The sequence below is a fragment of the Thalassophryne amazonica genome, chromosome 11, assembly GCF_902500255.1.
Source record: "Thalassophryne amazonica chromosome 11, fThaAma1.1, whole genome shotgun sequence".
In the NCBI taxonomy this organism is placed as follows: domain Eukaryota; kingdom Metazoa; phylum Chordata; class Actinopteri; order Batrachoidiformes; family Batrachoididae; genus Thalassophryne; species Thalassophryne amazonica.
Genome location: NC_047113.1, coordinates 50,306,676 through 50,330,860, shown reverse-complemented (window position 1 = coordinate 50,330,860; position 24,185 = coordinate 50,306,676). Strand labels below are relative to the sequence as shown.

At 39.5% G+C, this 24,185-nt stretch overlaps 1 protein-coding gene across 2 annotated transcripts; it reads left to right on the top strand.

Annotated features, from left to right (window-relative positions):
• The first annotated feature begins 6,628 nt into the window (after positions 1-6,628).
• On the top strand, positions 6,629-23,824 carry yif1a (Yip1 interacting factor homolog A (S. cerevisiae)). Of its 2 annotated transcripts, none has more exons than XM_034181843.1 (9): positions 6,629-6,731; positions 7,098-7,150; positions 10,670-10,911; positions 13,862-13,966; positions 17,045-17,123; positions 17,251-17,308; positions 17,387-17,542; positions 17,709-17,802; positions 23,077-23,824. In XM_034181843.1, exons 2-9 carry the CDS (start codon positions 7,120-7,122, stop codon positions 23,233-23,235), a joined length of 924 nt encoding a protein of 307 aa, XP_034037734.1. In that variant the 5' UTR covers positions 6,629-6,731; positions 7,098-7,119; the 3' UTR covers positions 23,236-23,824. The 2 variants fall into 2 exon arrangements, with proteins under 2 accessions (XP_034037734.1, XP_034037735.1); XM_034181844.1 differs by having other exon boundaries at positions 6,708-6,727.
• The last annotated feature ends 361 nt before the right edge of the window (positions 23,825-24,185 follow it).

Sequence of the window (24,185 nt, the reverse complement as noted above, 5' to 3'; positions counted from 1 at the left end):
CTATCTTTATGACATCACACTGTGGGTTCTTTGGAAAAGGGGTATAATGGTCTTGCTATGAATGGGAATGGGATTTTTGGAAGGTAGACTCAGAGCACCACCAAAATGTAATCACCTCTTCTTTGACCCAAGGAACATCTCCCCTATTACTTTTAAGATATCTTGTCCTTACTCAAACAGATGGCAATGATCACATGACCTCTGCCCTCTTTACCAGCATCCATGCAGCAGAAAACTGCTCCTCACATATACATTTAAGCCAACTTAAAGATGGAAGTTTTACTACAGGAAAAATTATTAAATAGGTGATGAATTGCGAGCAAACTTTATGTGCTGGAGTTGTGTCAAGCTCTTTGGCAGTCACTCTCGCTTTAGAAACCACATCAATGTGCACGCATGCCTGTGGAGATGAGTCAGTCAGTTGTCTAAAAGCTGCTGAATTACTTTACCATCTGTTTCAACGGCTCTTTTTTATGTGCAAGCACAATATAGTACCTAGTAAAGAATCAAAAATGCATGGCCTACGTTTGGCAAATTCAGCCTGTCACAACAGCTGCTGACCCTGCAGTCCCAAAGGACAGACTTCCCGGCACAAGCTGAGTCCTCCTGGCTGCTCCACCAACGTCTCATATGACTACATTTGGAAACGAGGATTCTTAATTTTTAATACAGTCATTAAAATAAATGACAGAGAGCTGTTTTTTTTGTCAGGGTGAGGTATTCTGATTAGCCATCCTCTTCTGCACATTAAGATATTGCAGTTTGAGCTTTGGTGTTTTTACAAGTGATGTAAACCTCTTGTGAAATGTGAAAAGAACAGTGAATGGCAAAGTTCAGCTAATAAGATAACAGCTAACTTTTTTGTTATCAGATTATCTTTTTAGCTAATTTTGAAAACCATTAGCGGACCAGTTGCTTTTATTAAATTTAGTTCAGCAAAGTTTGTCAGCTAACATGTTTTGAATAAGGTTTCATGGTTTAAAAAAATGTTCGTTAACCCTAAAATGATACATGTTTGTTGTTGTAGGAGCTTACACTTATCCAATAAGCAAAATCGGCACATTGCGAGAAGACACCTAGCATCACCTTGAGCTGATGGAGGAGCAGGAGGTCAAGTCAGAGCATTATTTCTTAATATTTCTTTTTCGTTGAATACTTTCTGTGCTGTCAATAAGCTACTGTTTGATTTAATTTGTTCATTTAATTATCTATGCACATCTTAATCATGATTTGGTCTCAGCATGCTAATTTCCTTTTTGTGCTACAACATATTCAAATTTTAGCCCCCCCACCCACACACACACAAAAAAACAAAAACAAACCAAAACTATATTCATGAAATCAAAGTTAGCAGTTAGCGGTTATTGCTTCAGTGGCTTATCAGTTTAGCTTTGTCACAGTGAACTTTTGTAGTTAGCATCAATGCTATCTTTTAGGTTACCTGTGCCCACCACGAGAAAAGAACCAAGATCTTAATTGTATTAAGTCTACACATGTTATTCATTGACGCCATGTGATTACTGACTCATTTGTTTCATATTTCAACAAGTTCCCCCCAGGACTGTAAGGATATCCATAGATGATGGTTTGGTTTCTCCCTGGTTGATTATGTCATACATGTGTTAAGAAAATAGGGTAAAGGTAAGCTCCAGATGACTCAAGGTTCTGGAATGCAATGATGACACACTTTCTATGCCGTGAACAGTAACATGTCACAACATGTTGATCACTTCAGCTTTTCCCCCATTTAATTTTATTCACTCATTGAATGACTTTTCTGTTATTTCATGGAGTACACTGAAGAAAATATTTGCATTTTTTTGTATGCAGTTACAAAAGTGTTATTAATATAATTATTATTAGTCTTTTTATTTGTATTTAATCAGGTCAGAGTTGTAACTTGTTTTCTGTTCTTCTTTACAGTTTCCCCCCAAAAGTTCAAAATTTGCTGGTTGGCTGTAGGAAATTTACATGATTCCATCACTACTGAATCACACTAAAAAAATCTCCACATTTGTATAACTCACACACCCACACTTCAGTCCCACACACATTCTTCACTGAGCCTGGCAACAAACCGCCTGCATACTACTGTTGGTGAGTGGAACGGGTGTTGAAAATCATGCTGAAAATCAGTTCCCATGGGATAAAAAAGCTTTTCAACCTACCATCCCTGGTTCTCAAGACCAGGCACCTAAGTGGCTCTACTCTTCTTCTTCTTTTTTTTTTTTTTTTTTTTTAGATATTTATGCACTTTAGTATACACTAGTAGAGTTCTATCTTAGAATTGGAATGTATAATAGATGATACCTTACTGAATTTTCAAGCCATATTAGAAATGCTACATTTTACTGATGGTTAAAACTCAATGAGCACCACATATCTGGAGTAAATGTAGTGGAATAAAGTGTTAGGTTCTTTATGTGGTGATTGATCTAAAAAAGAATTGGACAGGAAATGGAAAGGTTAGATGTATTGAAAGGCACATACACTGATTACAGAGAGTCATCTAGTAGCGGTGGGGTCTTCGAACAGATCACATGCAACATCTGGACAAAAAGCCTAGATTTTTCTTCACTAACATTTATTCCTGAGTTAAGACCGGCCCCATGTGGGCGGTCCTTAGCCTATCTTGAATCAGTGGCTGTATGACTGGCTGCAAAGTGAAGGAGGTAGTTATAGGCGGGTGTTGTGCTCACGCTGCGTTCAAGGCGGTATGTAAAAATTTAATAGTGTATGTTATATGTCGGCGTGCCAAGCAACATAGAGTGTTCCATCATGGTGTCCAAATAGATGCAAATATGTGTGGTTTTATCAATTAGACAGCTATAAAAAGATCAGATAGTCGTGCCAAATACAAGGACATTTTAGATGTGCGTCGGCCATTTTGAAAAGCAGTTAGATTAAAATCAGATAGTTACAAGGACATCTTGGAAGTGCGTCAGCCATTTTGTAATATGCATCATGGAACACTCTGACAAAAGCATGTTTTTTAAAAAAAGCCCACAGTTGGCAGCGTGACTCCTGTTGCCGGCACAACTCCTGTTGCAGAGGCTACCACACACTCATAGCCTCAATTCTGAAAACGGACTGTTTCAAGTTTAGTGCACATAAACAATGTCAAATGTATATGTGTTGTCTTAATTCTGATGTGTGCCATTATTACGGTAAACAAGTAATAATTGTGGATTAATTGCTGTATCTTGTCTGTGGCAATTTGAGTGTGGACGTAATCTCATTGTTGTTGCACTTGTAATGACAATGACAGTAAAGCTCATCCATCCATCCAGAAAAACTTCAAAGTGCAGCATCATGGTTTTTTTCTTGAAATCACCAGCTTTGATACAGACTACTGTAGTTGATTGTAAAGGTCAAGAGTGGCGTGTCGCATTTTTGTTGAAGTCATAATGACACTGTATGTACATGTATGTTGTGCTACAAACATCACTTAGAACAACCAACTAATCTTATAATTATGGAAGTATACAGCCTATATCAGCTAACAGGGTTGCAGCCAACAGGGCTCCACTGGGTGCTGCGGAACCACTTCCAAAACTAAAAACCAGCTTCATCACACTGGTAAAAGCTGATTGAGAGTTTTTTTTTTTAATCCAGTGGTTCTTCTGCATATGACAGCTGAAGAATTGCATGACTCATGCAGTTCTTTCCTCTACTTTGCAATTTCTACATGTCTGTCTTTGGCCATATTTGCATCAGAGATTTCAAAGTACTGCCCCTTATCTGTATGAATGAATGGCCTGCTTTTTGTTCTCAACTCCTCAGAGCTGCTGGTTAAATGAAGGTTGTTTCTTGAAGAGGTCTTTTGAATAGAAGATGAAGGTATTTAAGGAAAGCAGACTGTATTGTTCTGAGGCAGTTAAAAATGGAGAAACAGAACCTTTTGGACTGATATGACACTGGAGCTCACACTGATTCAGTCACTTGCACGTCTTTTCCTTTGCACCATCAGCTCCATGAGTTCACAGATGACCGTACTGAGTGTACTGAGTACTGAGCAACATACCCAAGTCTGAGACACAGAGGGGTTGAGAGAGAATGTGTCCAAGCCAGAAAAGAGTGCTCAAGAAAATGAATAAAATAATGTAAAATCTATCTGCTTTTGCAACATTTCTGAACCTCCGATGGACATTCCATCAGATAGAGATCTGTGACCTTGTCTGATTAGAGTCCACAGATGGTGTGTGTGGAACAGCTAAGGTAAACATTTGTAAGCAACATTTTGCTGCTATGAACAAATCATTTATGCATTCACCAGCAAACGTAATATATTTTGTCACCTTTATTTAATGCATTTTTTTTTGCATTGGTACTACTGTACGCTGTAGTAGTATTGTACTGCTGTATTATTGTATGACTTTTGTTGCTGCAACAAGCGATTTTCCGCATTGTGAGATCAATAAAAATGATCTTAACTTATCTTATAAAGGCAAAAGCCCCAGTATCTGCATGACATTCAAATTACGCAAAGTGTAAACCTACTAAAATACTCGTTAGGTTTGGTAGCAGGCCCTAATGCTAAGTGTCATTGCATCCACTACCCTATGTAAATGGCGTGGTTACTTGATGGCAACCACCCAGGCAGACAAACAGTACATTTCCACCTCTCAAAAGCAGCCAGCTCTATGTCACTGATAGATAAAATTTGGGTATCTCCTTTTCTACTTGCTGGGGTCCTCGGCACCACCTGACCCTAACCCTAACCTGCATGCTAGTTCATACCCAGAGAAATGTGCCACATGTTGATGCTGATATTCCCTCATGGTGATAGTAGTGATATGCCTCTTCTGAGTCTCCCTAAGCAGCCATTTGTTTAACACAAACTAAAGCAGTAGGAGACCTAATACCAAAGGACATCTAGTCGTCACCTTAGGTCACTGGTTAGCATGCAAGTTTCATGACCATACAATAAGAAAGGAGCAATAGGACCACAGAGATTTGGACCTTTGTTCTCATCACCAAACACCACAGTCCAGTGACCTCATAATTCACTTCACAACACAATTAACACAAAATGCACATTACAGGTCTTTAATTGCAAATTTGTTTGCATATTTTATGTGGAGCTGGCTGAAAGGATAGGGAAGAAAAGCACAAAATGATTTCTATTTCAATTCAATTTATTTCCTTTATATAACGCCAAATCACAACAGAGTTGCCTCAAGGCGCTTCACACAGGTAAGGTCTAACCTTACCAACCCCCAGAGCAACAGTGGTAAGGAAAAACTCCCTCTGAGGAAGAAACCTCAAGCAGACCAGACTCAAAGGGGTGACCCTCTGCTTGGACCATGCTACAAACATAAATTACAGAAATAATTCACAGAACAATTCACGGACGAATATACAAGAATTGCTGTTGGTGCACAGGAGAGGAGGTTCGCCAACACAAACACAACTCCCATCTCTGGATGGAGCTGCACCTTAAACAGAGAAAAAACAATCTATTTGACAGCAGATCTTCCTTTTCTCTTCAGCAGTCTCACACCAGCTCTGCAATATATTTGTCACTGCTGAACCACATAATAACAGTACTGTGAGCAAACTCAGATTTTTTTCCCTCCAAAACATTGTGTCGTTTTCTTTTAGTTGTTGTCCCAGCAGCATATCTTATTCTTTTTATACATTTTTATGGTTATATACCCATTTGGTTGACACTTATTCAACTCAGTGCCACACTGTGTTGATTTTGGAGAATGTACAAAAACAACAGTAGAATTTTATGCGTTGTGTGACTTCACTCCTGTGACTGCAGTTAAAAATGTTTGTACCTTAGGAACAATATGAATCCTGTTTCTTTCTGTAGAATTTATAAGAAAATTTATATACACAGTAATAAGTGTTTGAATATAACGTGGCATTTATATGTTATTACAACTCAGCCAGCTAGAGGTGATGGTCTAGTGGTTATTGTAAAGCACTTTGAGCGTCTGATGCAGATGGAAAAGTGCTATATAAATGCAGTGCACTTACCAGCTGAAAGTTCTGCCCCCGAAGGTGCTACACAGACAACTTTAATGTAATGTATAATTTGATTTTGAAATTTCACAAAGACCTACAGAACTGGACAGGATATGTTCATTGGTTTGAAATACTTGGGCAATAAAATTACAAAATAAAATACATTTAAATAATACTGCTGTGGATAACATAAAAAGCATAACATTTCTTAAAAAATAATTAGAAGAGAATTGCTACAAGCAACAGTTTACTAACAGAATAAACAGCATTAAATAAGTTAACATTTAACTAGAAAAGAATACCACAGACAAATATGTGAAAATTTAAGTTGTTAGGAAAAACACAGATTTCTTCCAAACTTGACTAAATTTGTTATGCAGTAGTATGCAAAAGACAAAATGACATGTAAAAATTAGCTTGACTTCTTATTCTTTCAGTTAAGCACGCCACAACCCCACACATATATATATATATATATATATATATAATATATATATATATATATATATATATATATATATATATATATATATATATATATATATATATATTCTGAATAATTAGCAGTAGGAGCATGAATTATCTTCTTTGTATCGTGTGCACTTGAAGCGTTAAGTGGGTACTTGGAGTTTTTGTCTTGTACTTTCGTTGTTTGGTGCCACGCAGGCATAGTGACGTCATTAACCGCGGTGGTGGATGGGATCGGCCTGAACTCACGACAGCCACGTAGCTAGCTACCAACGTTAGCTGTGTTCGTAAGTATACTTACCTTCGTTTTTCATTCATGTTATTCGTTGTGACGTTGTCGCTTATATATGTTGTGTGAATTTCGTCAGTACCGCTATAATGGATGAATTTCCATCACTTGTCCTGTTCCGTAGACACTAAAAAAAGGCGACTATGTAGTTAGCTCGTCTGGATAGCAGCTAACTAAAAGTGTCCTAGAAGTGAATGGCATTAGCTTCAACTAGCTAGCCAACATTAGCAAGTCAGCTTCAGCCTGTTGATATCTTCTTGGTGGCTCCTCGACTAAGAAACACTCACAGTTTATTGTTTCACAAATAACGTCTAATTTAGATTAAGCAGTATGACTTTAGCTGACATTGTGTTCTTAAATTCAGGTTAACGTCAGAGCAGTTTACAATGGATTTGCCACTTCATGGCTATCGAGCAAGTAAGTGGACAAAATAATATGTTATCACTTTGTTGTTGCATAGAACTTATCTCTACCTTACATTATTGTGGCTCTTTTGGGAATGTTTTTATGTTGAAAGAGACAGGTTATATTAAAGAAGGAGTAGCAGTTTACCAAAAGTAACAACTGTCATCTTTAGTGATTGATGCAGAGTTAAAGAGCTTCTTTACATACACAATTACAGTGTCCATGGTTACCTATTTAAAGTGAAATTCCTGCAGAAGTACTCTGCACTATGTGAATGTTTATCAATTCTCAATCTTAGGTCAATCTGGAATTTATTTTTCTTAAATATATTTACGAGGTCTATTAGAAAAGTATCCAACCTTATTATTTTTTTCAAAAACCATATGGATTTGAATCACGTGTGATTACATCAGACATGCTTGAACCCTCGTGGGCATGCGAGAGTTTTTTCACGCCTGTCGGTTACGTCATTCGCCTGTGGGCAGTCTTTGAGTGAGGAGTCGTCCACCCGCGCGTCGATTTTTTTTCTCATTGTTTAGGAATGGCTCAGAGACTGCTGCTTTGTTTGATAAAAATTTTTTCAAAACTGTAAGGCACAACTGAGTGGACACCATTCAATAAATTCAGCTGGTTTTCGGTAAAAATTTTAACGGCTGATGAGAGATTTTGGTCTGGTAGTGTCGCTTTAAGGACGGTCCACGGCGCCTGACGGCGATCTGCGCTTCGAGGCGGCAGCGTCTCGCCGTTTCAAGTTGAAAACTTCCACATTTCAGGCTCTGTTGACGCAGTAAGTCGTCAGAGAACAGAGAACTTCAGAAGAAGTCGGCATGAGGAGTTTATTCGGACATTCCATTGTTAACGGTCATTTTGTAATGAAAGAACGTGCGGGCAGAGTCGCATGTCGGGCTGGACCCGACCGCGGGGGGTCGCGGCAGGAAAAACACCTCCTTTGGAAATCTTAACGGGCAAGTTGGAACATGCCCAAGCTGTTAAACAATTTCTCAGTTACTCACTTGTTGAAAGCCATTAAAAGCTGCCTGAATTCTACAAATGGTTTTCAACACGGAGGTGTTTTTCCTGTCGCGGTGCACACAGATTTGCCGAGTCGTCACGGAAACGACTCGGCGAATTTGCGCGTACGTCTTTCATTAAAAAATGACCGTTAACAATGGAATGTCCGCATAAATTCCTCATGCCGGCCTCTTCTGAATCTTCTCTGTTCTCTCACGATGTCCTGGGTGAATTAAGCCTTAAATTAGGATGTTTTCAGCTCGAAACAGGCCGGCGACAGCGCCTGGAAGTGCTGCAGGACGTCCCGCTCCGTGGGAAGTCCTTACACCGACAGAAACACCCCATAATCTCTCATCAGCCGTTAAACTTTTCACAGAAAACCAGCTTAATTTCTCGAATAGTGTCCACTCGGATATTCCTCACAGGTCCAGAAAAAATTTTGATAAAGCAACGCGCGCCGTCTCGAGCAGCGTGTGAAACAAAGGAATTCAGCCGAGAGGGCGGGACCACATCTCACTCAAGGCCTGCCCACGGGGAAATGACGTCACCGACACGCGTGAAAAAACTCACGCATGCGCACGAGGGTTCAAGCATGATTGGTGTAATCGCATGTCATTCAAATCCATATAGTTAAAAAAAATAAATAAAAGGGTCGGTTTATTATCTAAGAGACCTCGTACATTCTCTTAAAGTACCGTACTCCGTTTCGTACGTATGCATCCCAGAAGGTTATGTGTTGAAACCTTGTCCATACCTTGGAAGCTTCCAACTGTCCAGAGAACACTACCAGATCACGAGCACTTTGAGAGTGCAGATGTTCTGAGTTTTTGTATTGGGATTAGCAGCATTATCATACTTTGCGTCAATGCCGTCCAAATGTATACTTCACTGTGTCGTCTGGGCCACATTTAATTTGTTGACTATTTATGTAAGCCTGATCCCATCAGATCTCAGAAGCTAAGCAGTACAGCATCTGGTTGGTACTTGGATGGGAGACCTCTTCAGAACACCAGCAGCTGTGTGTGTTTCTCCAGGTAAAACTGGAGTTGCGTCAGGAAGGGCATCCGGTGTAAAACGTGACAAATAGCTATGCGGCTCTGACTGTCCACTGTGGCGACCCCGAACAATAACGGGAGCAGCCGAATTGACAACATTTATGGTGAAAGATAGACATGTTGTCAACCTTGGTAGAACATTACACCACATTAAGGATTGTAGGTGGTCTTCCAGCCTGAAGATATCTTAATTTTTAGGGATTTCTGATGGATTCACAGACTTTCAGTGACTTCCTGGACTCAATCAGAAGTATATCTGTATGTGCTAAAAGTGTCAAACTTGTGAATTTCACTTATGTAGGCAGTGGCATTCATGTCTGTGGGAGCTCTGCTTGTGGGGTCGAAAGACATCTGGGAGTCATCAGGTTGCTGGATAGAGGTGTTGGTGATACCGATGTCTTCACAGGATAATGACTGTTCAAGCATCAGGGTCTTACAGTATTATTGTGAGAGCAGTTAGACTTTGAATATTGGTCTAAGCCAAAGACTGGATTTCTTCAGTACTGTGCTTCCCCAGAGGATCCTTGAGTATTGTTAAAATTACTACTGTGGCCAAGTAGCACACTTTCCTGAGCATGATCCAGTATGCAGGTGCCTCAGTCCTGACGACTGCAGCAGCTGGAGAAGGCCAAGAAAATGTTGCCCACATTTCACATTGCTGCAGCAGATAGATGGATTCAGGAAGTGTGAATGGACTTGTGCTTTGTCTAGGTAACTGGCAGTCAGGACCCAGGGCTGGTCCATAATGTGGTTGATTTGGATTGTGCAAAACTGGCACATACTCCAAAATCTGACCTGATTATTTGTCATGAGATCGATATGACTGATATGTGCAATTGAGCAGTTTTTTTTTTTCCCAATTAATTTTAAATTTGGACAAAGGCTTTATTTCACCATATTAAAGAAAGGCAAAAAAAAAAAAAAAAAAAAAAAACTTGAATCCGAGTACAAAACACAGTGGGCCCAACATCTTATTTGTTGTTGTTGTTGTTGTTATTTCACAGAGATTTCTGGAAATTGTCAGACAAACGCCTTGAGTTATCCTGCTAATGGATGACCACAGTTGGGAGGAAAAAGTCCCTCCTTGGTGGAGGTATTCAACTGCAGCATTGCTGCAGTTATGTCGCAGGAAGATTTTTGCATTGCAGTACATTTTGCAAGAAAACAGTAGGAAACATAAAAAAAAATCTGTCATGGTATAGTGTGTTGAGCAAATTGAAGGTATTATAAATACATCTTGGATTTGAAGTAGCTCTGTAGTCTTGAGTGACTATTAAAATAGTAACCAGTTGCAGGGAATGTTTGTTTATATATATATATATATATATATATATATAAAATCATTTTGTACATTAAATACATATTGAATGAATGATGGGATCTGTCTAAAACATCAAAATGTTATGACTTGGATGTCTTTTTACTTATGCCTCTGATTTAGTCTGCTGTCCATCCTTTCCTCCAGGTAAACAAAGAGCTCGTGCAGCTCCCCCGCCTGGAGATACTCTACTGTTTGAGGATACCAGCGCTGCAGCACCGGGAATGAACACACAGGGCTATTACACTCCTGGCTACAACATGCCAGGACCCTCAAATGACATGCAAGGAGGTGCTGGAGTGAATTTATTTACTGACCCAATGGCCAATGCTGCCATGATGTACGGTTCCTCCTTAGCCAACCAAGGAAAGGATATGGTAAACAAAGAGGTGAGGGGGAAAAGGTGTGATTGCTTGTTTTAGTAGCCAAGTGGCTTCTGTGTGCGTGCATGCATGCATGTATGGCTTTGATCACACAGAAACTGGGGAGAGCTGACAGTTGCCGTTTGGTATGATTATGTATTTTGGGTCAAGGACGAATGCTACGAAAACAGAATGTTGATAGGACTAATATTTTTGGAGAAATGGGCAATTTTAGCTAACCAGTAAAGAATGGACATTGTGCTGCAATGCACCATGGGAGTTTGGGGTTTTAAATGTTATTGTGGTTCATGATAGTTTAACAAAGGACAAATAGAAGTAATAATAAAATATAATAATAATAATAACAATGATAGTAGTCAAATTTAAATGTAAAAAAATTTATAAAATGATAATAGCGTGTATATGATAACAAGAACCTAAATGATTCCTAAACTGACAGTAAATTAACATTAAAAAAATTACATAATTAACAGGAAATAAGCATTGAGTTCCTGTTCTAAAAATTGTTGAGGTCTAAAACATTCTGGACTCATACACCTATTTTATAAACACTACCAAGAGCCCGTGGATCCCCTTGGGCAACATGCTAGTGACCAAATTTGTTAATATAGTTTGTCTTGATTAACTCCTTATTACAAAATCTGTTTTCACACACCTGGACAGGTGTGTTAACACATTGTCATTGAGAATTTTCTGCTGACACCAATGCATTTATACCCCCCAATAATAGTAGCATCTGCTGTTGATGCTACAAACTCAAAACTATTATGTACAAACTGCTTATTTAGCAATCCCGTGAATCACTAAACTAGTATTTAGTTATATAACCACAGTTTTTCATGATTTCTTCACATCTGCGAGGCATTAATTTTGTTGGTTTGGAACCAAGATTTTGCTCGTTTACTAGTGTGCTTGGGGTCATTGTCTTGTTGAAACACCCATTTCAAGGGCATTTCCTCTTCAGCATAAGGCAACATGACCTCTTCAAGTATTTTGACATATCCAAACTGATCCATGATACCTGGTATGCGATATATAGGCCCAACACCATAGTAGGAGAAACATGTCCATATCATGATGCTTGCACCACCATTCATCACTGTGAACTGTGGCTTGAATTCAGAGTTTGCGGGTCGTCTCACAAAATGTCTGCGGCCCTTGGACCCAAAAAGAACAATTTTACTCTCATCAGTCCACAAAATATTCCTCCATTTCTCTTTAGGCCAGTTGATGTGTTCTTTGGCAAATTGTAACCTCTTCTGCACGTGTTTTATTTAAAAGAGGGACTTTGCGAGGGATTCTTGCAAATAAATTAGCTTCACACAGGCATCTTTTAACTGTCACAGCACTTACAGGTAACTCCAGACTGTCTTTGATCATCCTGGAGCTGATCAATGGGTGAGCCTTTGCCATTCTGGTTATTCTTCTATCCATTTTGATGGTTGTTTTCTTCCACGCATCTCTGTTTTTTTGTTTTTTTTTGTCCATTTTAAAGCATTGGAGATCATTGTAGATGAACAGCCTATAATTTTTTGCACCTGCGTATAAGTTTTCCCCTCTCCAATCAACTTTTTAATCAAACTACGCTGTTCTTCTGAACAATGTCTTGAACGTCCCATTTTCCTCAGGCTTTCAAAGAGAAAAGCATGTTCAAAAGGTGCTGGCTTCATCCTTAAATAGGGGACACCTGATTGACACCTGTTTGTTCCACAAAATTGACGAACTCACTGACTGAATGCCACACTACTATTATTGTGAACACCCCCTTTTCTACTTTTTTACTAATAGCCCAATTTCATAGCCTTAAGAGTGTGCATATCATGAATGCTTGGTCTTGTTGGATTTGTGCGAATCAACTGAATCTACTGGTACCTTGTTTCCCATATAACAATAAGAAATATACTCAAAACCTGGATTAATCTTTTTAGTCACATAGCATTACTATTATTCTGAACGCTACTGTAAGCATACCAAACAGCAAATGTTAGCTCTCCCCAGTTTCCCTGTTTTTGAAGGTACACATATGCACATATACACATACACAGAAGCCACTTCGCTTTTAATATAGATGCTTTACCGCCCCCTGCTTTAGTGGCACGCGAGTCCAAAATATAATTATTAACATCCATTGTTCACTGTTGTCAGCTAATATGTGTAGTTTCTCCAAAAATATTAGTCCTATCAACATTCCGTTTTCACAGTGTTCATCCTTATTTATTTATTTTAATCTGAAGGGATGTCTTGTAAAAAAGGCAAGGTGCATTTTGACAGTTCTTGCAAATGGTGCTTTCTGTTGCAACTTGATTGAAAGACTAACTCCTGATTATACTTGCGTACAAGATGTTAAATCTGAATCGACTCTATAATGATAATTTGGTTTGTAACTTTGAAAATTCAGGCACTGCCTTCCAGGTGGGTATTTGGTGTTTTTACTTTACTTTTGTAAAAACAAAGCAATTCATGCTCTCACCAAGTTATAATTTAAAGTGATTCAGGTGAAATTCTTTTCATTAATGTTGTCACCCACATGGAGCAGTATAATCCTTATGCTAGCCAGAACCAGAATTGGAGTCTCAGCAGCAGTTTGACTGCCTTAAGGGGTTAGTTTTCAAATGACAAGTTATTGACCAAGCAAGCCATTTTCTGAGTTAAATTTCCAATATATAATGACAGAAACTAACTTTTCCCACATTGGTATTTAAAAAAATAAATTTTAAACAGTTGCTGTAGAAAGAACACGAATAACAATGGTGTTTTACTTGATTGACAACATTTAGCATGTAGGTAGTTCAAACCACAGTACATACATGGTGTGTCAAACCAAAGTGATGCCTTACCCTGAGGCCTGGTGTTACACACTTTAAGAAATGCATTGACTCAGCAGCATTTATTAACTTTGGCACCTTTGCCCTTCTCATCTATTAAGTTAATGTTTGTACTTCCTCTTGTCTTTCAGATCAGCAGGTTCATGTCCGTGAACAAGCTGAAGTACTTTTTTGCTGTCGACAGCAGATATGTACTGAAGAAACTTGTGCTTCTCATGTTCCCTTATACACATCAGGTAATCAGAAGTACTTATTCCATGAGACATTGTCTTAAGACAGCATACATAGCAACACACAATATTTAAAAGTTGAAAACAGACATGATAATTTTATATGATACGTAAACCACTTATCACATTCAAGCCATGAAAAGAAGATAATGCACCACTTAATCAGTGGTTCAGCAGATATCAGGCTTTATTTGTGAGCATCGTGTTGATTTTGTGTACAAAAATAAAAGTACAACGAGCTCAGCTAAGTTATTCAGATTGGTAACAGTCACTGCTCTAAACATTTTGTCCTCTGATAGTGTCCAAACTACCCTGAGAAGAAACTTACTGAAATGGACACAATCACAAATAATTCACAAACCTTACCTGCATAAATATCAAAATATGAGAGGTATTTTAAAGCTGTAGGGCCTTTCAAATTTCACAAAACTGAGAAAATTTAGTTTCTACTGAAATCCAAGCATTATAATGTAGGTTTAGTTATGTACCTGTTGCAAATTACAGCTCATTTAATGAAGAGGACATATTTATCTAGGGGGGAAATTCCATAGTGAATATTGTCTTGTCCTTCATTGCTGTCAGGCAGACAAACAGGAGAAGTGAGTGTGCGCATACATGAGGTTGAGATTACCTGTAATCCATCTTCCATTAACAGCCATAAGATTTCTTGGACATAAAATAAATTTTAGTTTTTAAATCATGGTGTTGGTGGTGACACCTTTGCAGCAATAATTCTGCAATATTTTTCACTGAAAAGTACGTCACCCTCATTAAAAGGTAAAGTTATAAAAATAATTTTCTGTGGCACCACTATTTTATATTCCTCAGCATTTAGACAAAGCAGAAACCCAAGGACACATAATATGTCCTTGGGTTTTTGCTTTGTTTTTTCTTTCTGAAAATATACATCAATTTCAAATAAATGTGCTTAAACTTTCTAAAGCCCTTATTAAGTACGTGTGCACGGATTACTTCATATGCACAGATTAGATGGTTGTACTACGAAGGGAGATCAGCATACCCAGGGTTTCTTTGTGCGAGCTGGCTCAACAAAACCTAATGTTGCAATCACAAATACAGCAAAAACCCGCATATAATGGACTCGGGTGGACCAGCAAATTTTGTCCATTATAATCAAAATCCGCAATATGTATAAAATGGACAGAATTCATTATTTGTATGTAATGGATTAGTTACAGTCAGGAGACTCTGAACAATCTACGGGGAATCCCCAGCCCCAATTAAGTTTACGTGTTTCCTTGATTAAACGCCTGACCTTGAATAGGAACCTGTCTTGTTTAATGGCTGGGTCAAAACTTTGTGTGGGGAAAAAATTAAATGCCTGCCTTAAATAAGTGACCCACAGCCCTGGTTGTCTCTGTCATTTAGCAGGTGCTCATCATGCTTCAGGGAGTGTTCGCAGCCAGGCAGAGGGCTCTGATCTAAAGCGGTTGTCTTTGGTTCACCACACCCAAACTAAACTTAAACTGAAACTTAACACTATATTAAAGTGCAGGCAGCAAGCAGCATTTTGTTAATAATCGCTGTCCTTGAATAAAGGCCTGCCTCATTTAGGTGCCGGGTCTGAACACGTTTTGAAAAAAATAAACGCCCGGGTGTCCACGTAAAAAGCATGTGTCGTACAGACATGAAAATGCCGTAGTGGGACATCTAGTGTAAGATGTATGGAGGACCTGTTGCACCTACCCAACTCAAATCTGACGTTTGATTAAACTATTGAACATAACTCCTATTAGTTTATTGAAACCATTTTGACACTAATTTCTCTATATATTCTTTCCGTTGATTGTGTAGAATGTTTGACATAACAGATGTTTCTTGTTAACACCCCTTCCAGCATATTTAAAGTAGACCTGCATTGAAATAAATGTGGTCAGATCTGAGAAAGAAATAGCTAATATGTATTTATAAGACCCTTATGAATGCAGTAAAGTAAATCTGCAAGCCCAAATTTGTAATTCAGCGGAGAAATCTTCATGTAAAAATGACAAATTTGCAGCTAAAATTTGGCCCTCAGCGAAAACTGTTTGTACATCCGGGACATTGCAGTGACGTCCGGCAGAAGACAGAGCACTCCCGCCTTCAGTCCGATCCCGCATTGAAATTGATTTTATCTGTTAGTAATGTTACTGTTATACACATCCTGGTTTCAGCATCCAAAAGTAAGCTGCAATGAATGTGAGATACAGCTCTGCATGCTCAGATCAGCAGCGACATCGACAGCGGGTGACGTTCTTCCCAGATGCCTCGCTCTCTGCCTCCGCTGCGCTTAGTGAGTCTGCGTGCTCGGTAAATGCCGAAGCGGGCCACTCACATCGCCCCCGTGTCTGCTGTGCAGCCCGCACCACGTCCCTGTCTACTGAATGGAGGTGCAGCCAACTTGGCAAGAGTCCAGAGACTACACTCGCTGTTTTGATGCGGAGCGGCCGGTGACACCTGTAGCTGCAAGGACAGACTTTCCACAGCACCGCACGTCTCGGTAATCGGAGCTGCAGAGCTCCGTGGCCGCTGAGAGAGGTTTATATCTTTTTAACGACTTGGATTCTTTGCGGGTCCCGCCTCCGTACCCCGCGACGGTAACACCGGAGGCGAAAGACAGTAGATTTTCAATGCGACACCACTCAATCAAACGGGCATATGAAAAAGTCCCCCAAAATAATTTTCAAGCACAAATAAAAGAAATGTGTACTCACCAAACATGCCGCAAGACAATATGAAGTTTTAAAAAAAGTAGATCCTTCCGTATAAGACAAGAAAAAGGTGCAGATGCAAACTGACGTAAATCCACAATTTTCCCTGATGTCTCGGCAGCGGATGTGATGACAGTTTTGCAGAGGGCTAAATTTTAGCTGTAAATTTGTCATTTTTAAATGAAGATTTCGCCGTTGAATGACAGATCTGGGCTTGCAGATTTACTTTACTACATTCAGAAGGATCTTATGTGTAAATAAGTCATTTTTTGGTCCAAAGGTCTGACTGCATTTATTTCAATGCAGGTCTACTTAATGTCTTGTCCAGTGCTGTTCCTGTTGTGAAACCTTCACATTTGTGTTTTCTTGCAAGGACTGGGAAGTACGTTACCATCGGGACACTCCATTGACTCCAAGACAGGATGTGAATGCACCTGATCTTTACATACCAAGTAAGTTATGTTTTATTATGTTTAAAAGTAAGGATCAAGCACATAATTAATTTATGTCTGAATACTGAAATACAGAGAAATTTGAAAGGTCTGTTTTAGTGTAGTCATTGTATATTTTGTATTTTAGCAATGGCTTTCATTACATACATATTACTTGCTGGAATGGCTCTCGGCATTCAAAAAAGGTAAGTACATAATTTATTTTTGGACTGTCAGTAAATATGTGTGCACAATGTAAGGTGACTTGATATGTTTGTGTGAAGGTTCAGTCCAGAGGTTCTTGGATTGTGTGCCAGCACTGCCCTCGTGTGGCTCATCATTGAAGTCTTGGCCATGTTGTTGAGTCTGTACCTGCTTACTGTACACAGTGACCTCTCCACCTTTGATCTCATCGCCTACAGTGGCTACAAATATGTCGGGTACACTTTGTGTTATACTTCTGATTACTGCTCAACTTAATTTAATGTGTGGTCATTTGTTTCTCTGCTCCCCCCTCCACCTGAGTGCAGAATCTAGTATATTATTAAAAAAAAAAAAAAGCTGTAGGTTGAAATCTTTTTTTTTTTTTTTTTATCTCCTCTCCAGGATGATCTTCACAGTGCTGTGTGGCTTACTGTTTGGCAGTGATGGTTACTTTGTGGCTCTTGCCTGGTCATCTTGTGCCCTAATGTTCTTCATTGTAAGTACACTGAATGTTTTTAAGTCACAAAACTAAGTTAGCCAGTTGGTCTTTTTTCTGCTCATCAATTTTATCCAATTTTAGACCTGTCTCATATCTGCCATTTCACTCCAGGGTTTTAGAAAAAGTTGTTTTTATACAGTTCCAATCATGTTTAGATGACAATCACATCCTCTAAAATTTCCAGTCTGGATTTAGATTATGGCACAGCACTGACTCGGCACTTTTAAAAGAACAAAAGTTCTTTTAAAAAGTCCAAAAAGTCCGTGGATGTAGGGAATCCTGCTGTGCTGGTTCTGTTGGATCTCACAGCAGCCTTTGACACTGTGGATCACACAGTACTTGTTTCCCGGTTAGAACATCTTGCTGGCACTTTAAGTTTAAATTATATTTAAGCCTGGGTCCCACCGAATAATGAGCCACGCATGGGTGTGTTATTCGAAGAATGACCCACGTTTTCATCTATCACGTATCTGCTATGAAGGTGCCTCTATGTACCGCGCATGTGCCATGTAGCAGCCTCTCGTGAGCCACGACTGACCTGTCATTAGAGGCTCGAATGGCTCGCATCAGCCACACTAAGCCACATAGTGCCGTGATAACGCCATGTTGGGGCACGTTTAGGCATGGGTTTGGTCCAAACCTCCAGTCCTCCCACACCTGGTCCCTTTTAAAGTGTGGGTTTTCAATTCACAGATTCACAGTAGCATTTAAAGATGTCACATTTTGGCAGAAAATGATTAATCTGCTACAAAATAATTATTGTATATACAGCGTCCGGTGCACAGAACAGGTGGAATTGTGTGTGCAAGAGGGCAGCCACTCCAAAAATAGCCTCTCAGGTCCTGCGTAGCTGCCTGGCGCACAGATAATGGGCTTTTAGCAGCCGCGTAAGCACCACGCAAATTTCAATTTCAATTTTCAATTTATTTTCATTTATATAGCACCAAATCACAACAGAGTTGCCTCAAAGCGCTTCACACAGGTAAGGCCTAACCTTACCAACCCCCAGAGCGACAGTGGTAAGGAAAAACTCCCTCTGAGGAAGAAACCTCAAGCAGACCAGACTCAAAGGGGTGACCCTCTGCTTGGGCCATGCTACAAGCATAAATTACAGAACAATTCACGGACAAATATATAAGAAATGCTATTGGCGCACAGGACAGGAGGATCGCCAACACGAATACAACTCCCATCTCTGGTTGGAGCTGCACCTTAAACAGAGAGAAAAAAACAGAATCAGGCATCAGAAAGACAAAAAATACTGTATAATTTGCCAGCATTAAACAACAAGAAAAACAGAAGAAATACTAAGGTGATCACCGGCCACTAGCCCTAAACTTCACGAAAAGACCCAGAATTTAGGTAAAGTTGAGGCCGCGGCTCGCTCCAATTACTAATAAATGAATTAAGAGTAAAAAACGTAAAACAAAACTGTACCAGTATGCTAGCCATATGAAAGGGAAAATAAGTGTGTCTTAAGTCTGGACTTGAAAGTCTCCACAGAATCTGACTGTTTTATTGACGCAGGGAGATCATTCCACCGACCAGGGGCACGATAAGAGAAAGCTCTGTGACCCGCAGACTTCTTACGTACGTACGTAAAAGCCCGGGCCGGTACGTAAGGTTTAATTAGGTCAGCTAGGTAGGGAGGTGCCAGTCCATGAATAATTTTATAGGTTAGTAGCAGAACCTTAAAATCTCGTCTCACTGGGACAGGAAGCCAGTGAAGGGATGCTAAAATGGGTGTGATGTGGTCAAACTTTCTGCTTCGTGTCAAAAGTCTGGCTGCAGCATTTTGAACCAATTGGAGACCCCTAATGCTAGACTGCAGTAAACCAGAAAATAAAACATTGCAGTAGTCCAATCTAGAAGAGATAAATACATGGATCAGGGTCTCAGCATCAGTCATAGACAGGATGGGATGAATCTTCACTATATTTCGCAGGTGGAAGAAAGCAGTCCTAGTAATATTTCTAATGTGGAGGCCAAAGGACAATGAAGAATCAAAAATGACCCCAAGGTTCCTCACTTTGTCAGTGTGATGTATGAAACATGAGCCAAGGCTGAGCGTTAACTGGTCAAATTGATGCCGATGTCTCACTGGACCAAAAACCATCATTTCAGTCTTATCAGAATTTAAAAGTAGGAAGTTTCTAGACATCCAACTTTTCACTGCTGCAAGGCAATCTTCTAAGGATTTTATGTGAACGAGATTACCAGCAGTTATTGGCATGTATAACTGAGTATTATCTGCATAGCAGTGAAAGGTAATCCCAAAACGCCGCAATATATGCCCAAGGGGTGCTGTATAAAGGGAGAAAAGCAGGGGGCCTAAGACAGACCCCTGTGGAACCCCAAATTTCATGTCACTAAGGTTAGAGGCAGTGTTACTGTACAAAACACAGTGAGAACGACTGGTCAAGTATGACGTCAGCCATGCAAGGGCACTCCCAGTAATCCCAAAGTGATTTTCCAGCCTATCAAGTAGAATATGATGATCCACTGTATCAAATGCAGCACTGAGATCTAACAGCAACAGAACTGTACCGAATCCATTGTAAGCAGATCATTCACCACTTTAGTGAGAGCCGTCTCTGTGGAATGATATTTTCTAAAAGCAGACTGTAGTGGCTCAAAGAGATTATTCTCAGTAAGATAGTCTACGAGCTTCCGTGACACCACTTTTTCCAGAATTTTAGAGAAAAATGATAGATTTGATATCGACCAATAGTTTGTCAATACACTAGGGTCAAGATTAGGTTTCTTTAATGGTTTAATCACTGCAGATTTGAAACATTTAGGAACAGATCCAGAAGTTAAAGAAAGATTAATAATTTCCAGCACAGTTGGCCCAAGAGTGGGCCACAGGTCCTTAAACAGTTTTGTTGGTATAGGATCAAATAAACAGGTTGTGCTTTTTGTTGACATTATGCGTTTTGTCAACATGCCTAGTGAGATACTGTTAAATTCTGTAAATCTAGGTAATACCTCAGTAGTGGCGCCCACATCAATAGCAGGGTGTAGTGGCTGGATTAAGGCATGCCGGGATATGTTTAACCTGATGTCTTCTATGTTCTTCCCAAAGTAATCCAGGAAATCTAGTGCTGTAAAAGGAGAGCGAACTACAGGTGGTTGTCCATGCAAAAGTGTTGTCACCGTGTCGAACAAGAACTTTGAGTTATGCTTGTTTTTGTTGATCAAATCAGAGTAGTAAGTCCACTTTGTAGCCAATAATGCATGCTTATAGTCTAAGATAACATCACGCCACACAAGGTGAAATACTTCTAATTTTGAACAACGCCATTTCCGTTCTAGACCTCTTGCTTTATGCTTCAGGTCACACAGATAATCATTGAACCAAGGTGACTGTGATTTGGGGGAGCGCGGTTTTAACACAGGTGGTGCAATCATGTCGAGTGTAGTTTTGAGCACTGAGTTTAAACTATCCACAAGTCTGTCTACTGACTGGGTATTTGTCAAATGTGAAGCTAAGACATCAGGCAGTCAGGCAGTGACGACTTAGAGGCATTTGCCTCTAAGTCGTCACAGTAACTGGTACACAAACTGCCCCACACTCTTGCTAAATTTTGAACTTCTTGAAATTAGCTCCACGCTCAGAGAGGAGCCTCGTTAACTAAAGATAATGCCTCTAAGAGCCACTTAGAGCCACCATGCTCCCACGATAGTTGAAGAAACCCTCTCATAGCAAAGAAAACATGCAGTGTTCTCATTATTCATTCTTCATTATTTGGGGGGACCAAGGTTTTAGCGGAGAGGAGTTTTTCCCGTTATGATTGGTGACCTCTCATCATCAATTGCTCCTCTCTGTTGTGGAGTGCTACAGGGTTCTATTCTTGGCCCTATTCTATTTTCATCGTACATGTTACTTTTGGGGTCCGTTATAGCTGAGCACAATCTGTTCGTTCATTGTTATACAGATGATTTGCAAATCTATCTGCCTGTGAGGACTAATGGCAGCGATGCATTGTCATCAGTATTTAATTGTATTCATGATGTAAAACAGTGGCTGTCACAAAAATTTCCTTTACCTGAATGATGGTAAAACAGAGACCATTGTGTTTGGACATTCTGGCATGCCGAATGTTGTATCATCAAACGTTAGTGTTCTGGCTAATTATTTAAAACCAGCTGCAGAGGTGATGGTCAGGTGGTTGGTGTGCTTGGTTTCAGTGCAGAAGGTCCCTGGTTCAAACCCCACTCCTGCTACATTTCTCCATGTAATGTGGAGTTGGGTCAGGAAGGGCATCCGGCATAAAACGTGTCAAAATCAAAATGCAGACCCACCTCTGATCTGCTGTGGCAACCCGGAGTTTTAACTCCACACTTGCAGTAGGACATTACAGGTGTCTGGTCAACTTTATTTAGATGTTCTGAGGTCATAATACAAGCTCTGGGGTGATAGTGCTTTTGTGTTAACTCGTTCCACAGTCTGGGGCCAGCTATCTTCTGATTTACACACTGTTTCTGATGCAGCACTTTTTAAATCAAAGCTCAAGATTTGTTTAAACTGTCTTTTAATACCTAGTGGCACTGTGACATGTTTTGTTTTTATGTGCTGTTTTAACTCTATTGTATGTTATGTAAAGCACTTGGGACACTGTCTGGCTGTTGTAAAGGGCTATAGAAATAAATGTTTATAGATTGAAAATATATGAGAAACATATTGGTTACAGAAATAAGCTGCTTTGGAGCATTTTCCGCCATGTTGGATTATTTTCTTAGAATGAGCAGCCACCTGATGTCACGCTGCCATTCTTTACTCCACTTGACAGTCACCATGTCCTTCCCAGCATTCCTTGCACAGATCCGGGGAAGATGTAGGTCATGTCGTCTGAACACTTCAAATTCTCCCCTTCAAGGGTCGAAATTCGAAATAGTTTCCAAACAGAGCAAATTTTGATTATATTGGCAATATCATATTATGGATCGCTTATTTAAATGATATGGAATAAAATTATAGTGGTGCCAAAGAAAATTATTTTTGTGACTTAAATCTTAAAAAACCCAGAGGCTGTACAGCTTTAAAAAATAATATATATATTTTTTCTTCCCTGTTGAGCAATCGGTTATTTCAGCCACATTTGTGTTTGATCACATAGTTGGAAAGAACACACAAAACCTTTAATAATTTTTCATTGCTGTGTACAGTGAATTTGATAAAGTATCCAACCTGCATGTTTATTTTATTCATGTTGAATGTGTGACTTACATTATTTAACTATGTGTGAACAATTGGTACAATTTCCACAGGTTCGTTCCCTGAAAATGAAGATCCTTCCCTCTATCTCTTCGGACTCCATGGGAACAGGATCAAGTGCCAGGCCTCAACTCCGCCTTTATATCACTGTGGCCGCTGCTGTCTTTCAGCCAGTTATTATATATTGGTTAACCTTTCACTTGGTCAGGTGACCATGAGGCATTTTATAGCCTCAGGGCCATGTCACCCCCCCAAAATGCTTTTTGAGTGTCACTGTTTGTACACCTGCCTTTACACACATTCTCTTCAGTGCGCTCAAATATGAAGTGCTGAACTGCGGCATATGTTTAAGGTCATCGTATGTTGATGACAAAAAAAAGTTTTAATAACTGAACCAGCAATGTGTGTGAATTTTGTGGGAGATGAAATTGTGACCCTGGAAGATTTTCTACTAAAAGTGTACAGTAAAAGTGACTTTTTTTTTTTTCCTTTCTTTCTTTTTGGCCGCCTAATTTTGAATACAAGGGCTTTCACTGTAAAAATAGACAGATCGTAGCTCCAATTCAACTTGTTTCCTTTATGTCCATGGACATGCTTTCCAGTATTTACACCCAGTTAGACAGTACGTACTGCACACAGACTGAACTGGACAGTGCACAGTCTAATTACCATTTTCCTGGTATGGTGATGTCACTGCAATGTCATTTTTTTTTCTGAATTCTGGTTTTTATTTAAATTTAGCAGCATGACGATGTTTGGATATTTTGTAGAAAAATAAATATATTTAGCTTTGTGTACTCATGGAATGGAATTTTTTTTATTTTTTTTTTTATTTTTTTTTATACACACTAGTTCTTGTATTTATCCACTGGAATGATGTCAGACGGGACTCTGTACATTCACCCTTGGTTGTGCTTAAGTGATTCCTCTTGATTGTCTCTCTTGCTTCTCTTCAACAACTAAGGGCCCTGTCCCACTGGCGTTTAGGAGGACTTGCGTATGGATTGTGCACAAAATTGGCCCATATTCGCCAAACATCTGCAATATCCGTGTAACATGCCTGTATGAGTCGGCTGTCATCTGAACACGTCCGTGATCATCCTCAGAAGCACATGTCCGCAACCAGGATTTTTGAGCTGTTCAAAAATCTGGATGCGGATAA

Excerpts from the sequence above, each read along its gene's own strand:
- yif1a (XM_034181843.1), top strand. The coding sequence starts at position 7,120 with ATGGATTTGCCACTTCATGGCTATCGAGCAA. Across the intron at positions 17,543-17,708 it reads AGTGGCTACAAATATGTCGG|GATGATCTTCACAGTGCTGT; the intron begins GTACACTTTGTG and ends TCTCCTCTCCAG. Across the intron at positions 17,803-23,076 it reads GTGCCCTAATGTTCTTCATT|GTTCGTTCCCTGAAAATGAA; the intron begins GTAAGTACACTG and ends CAATTTCCACAG.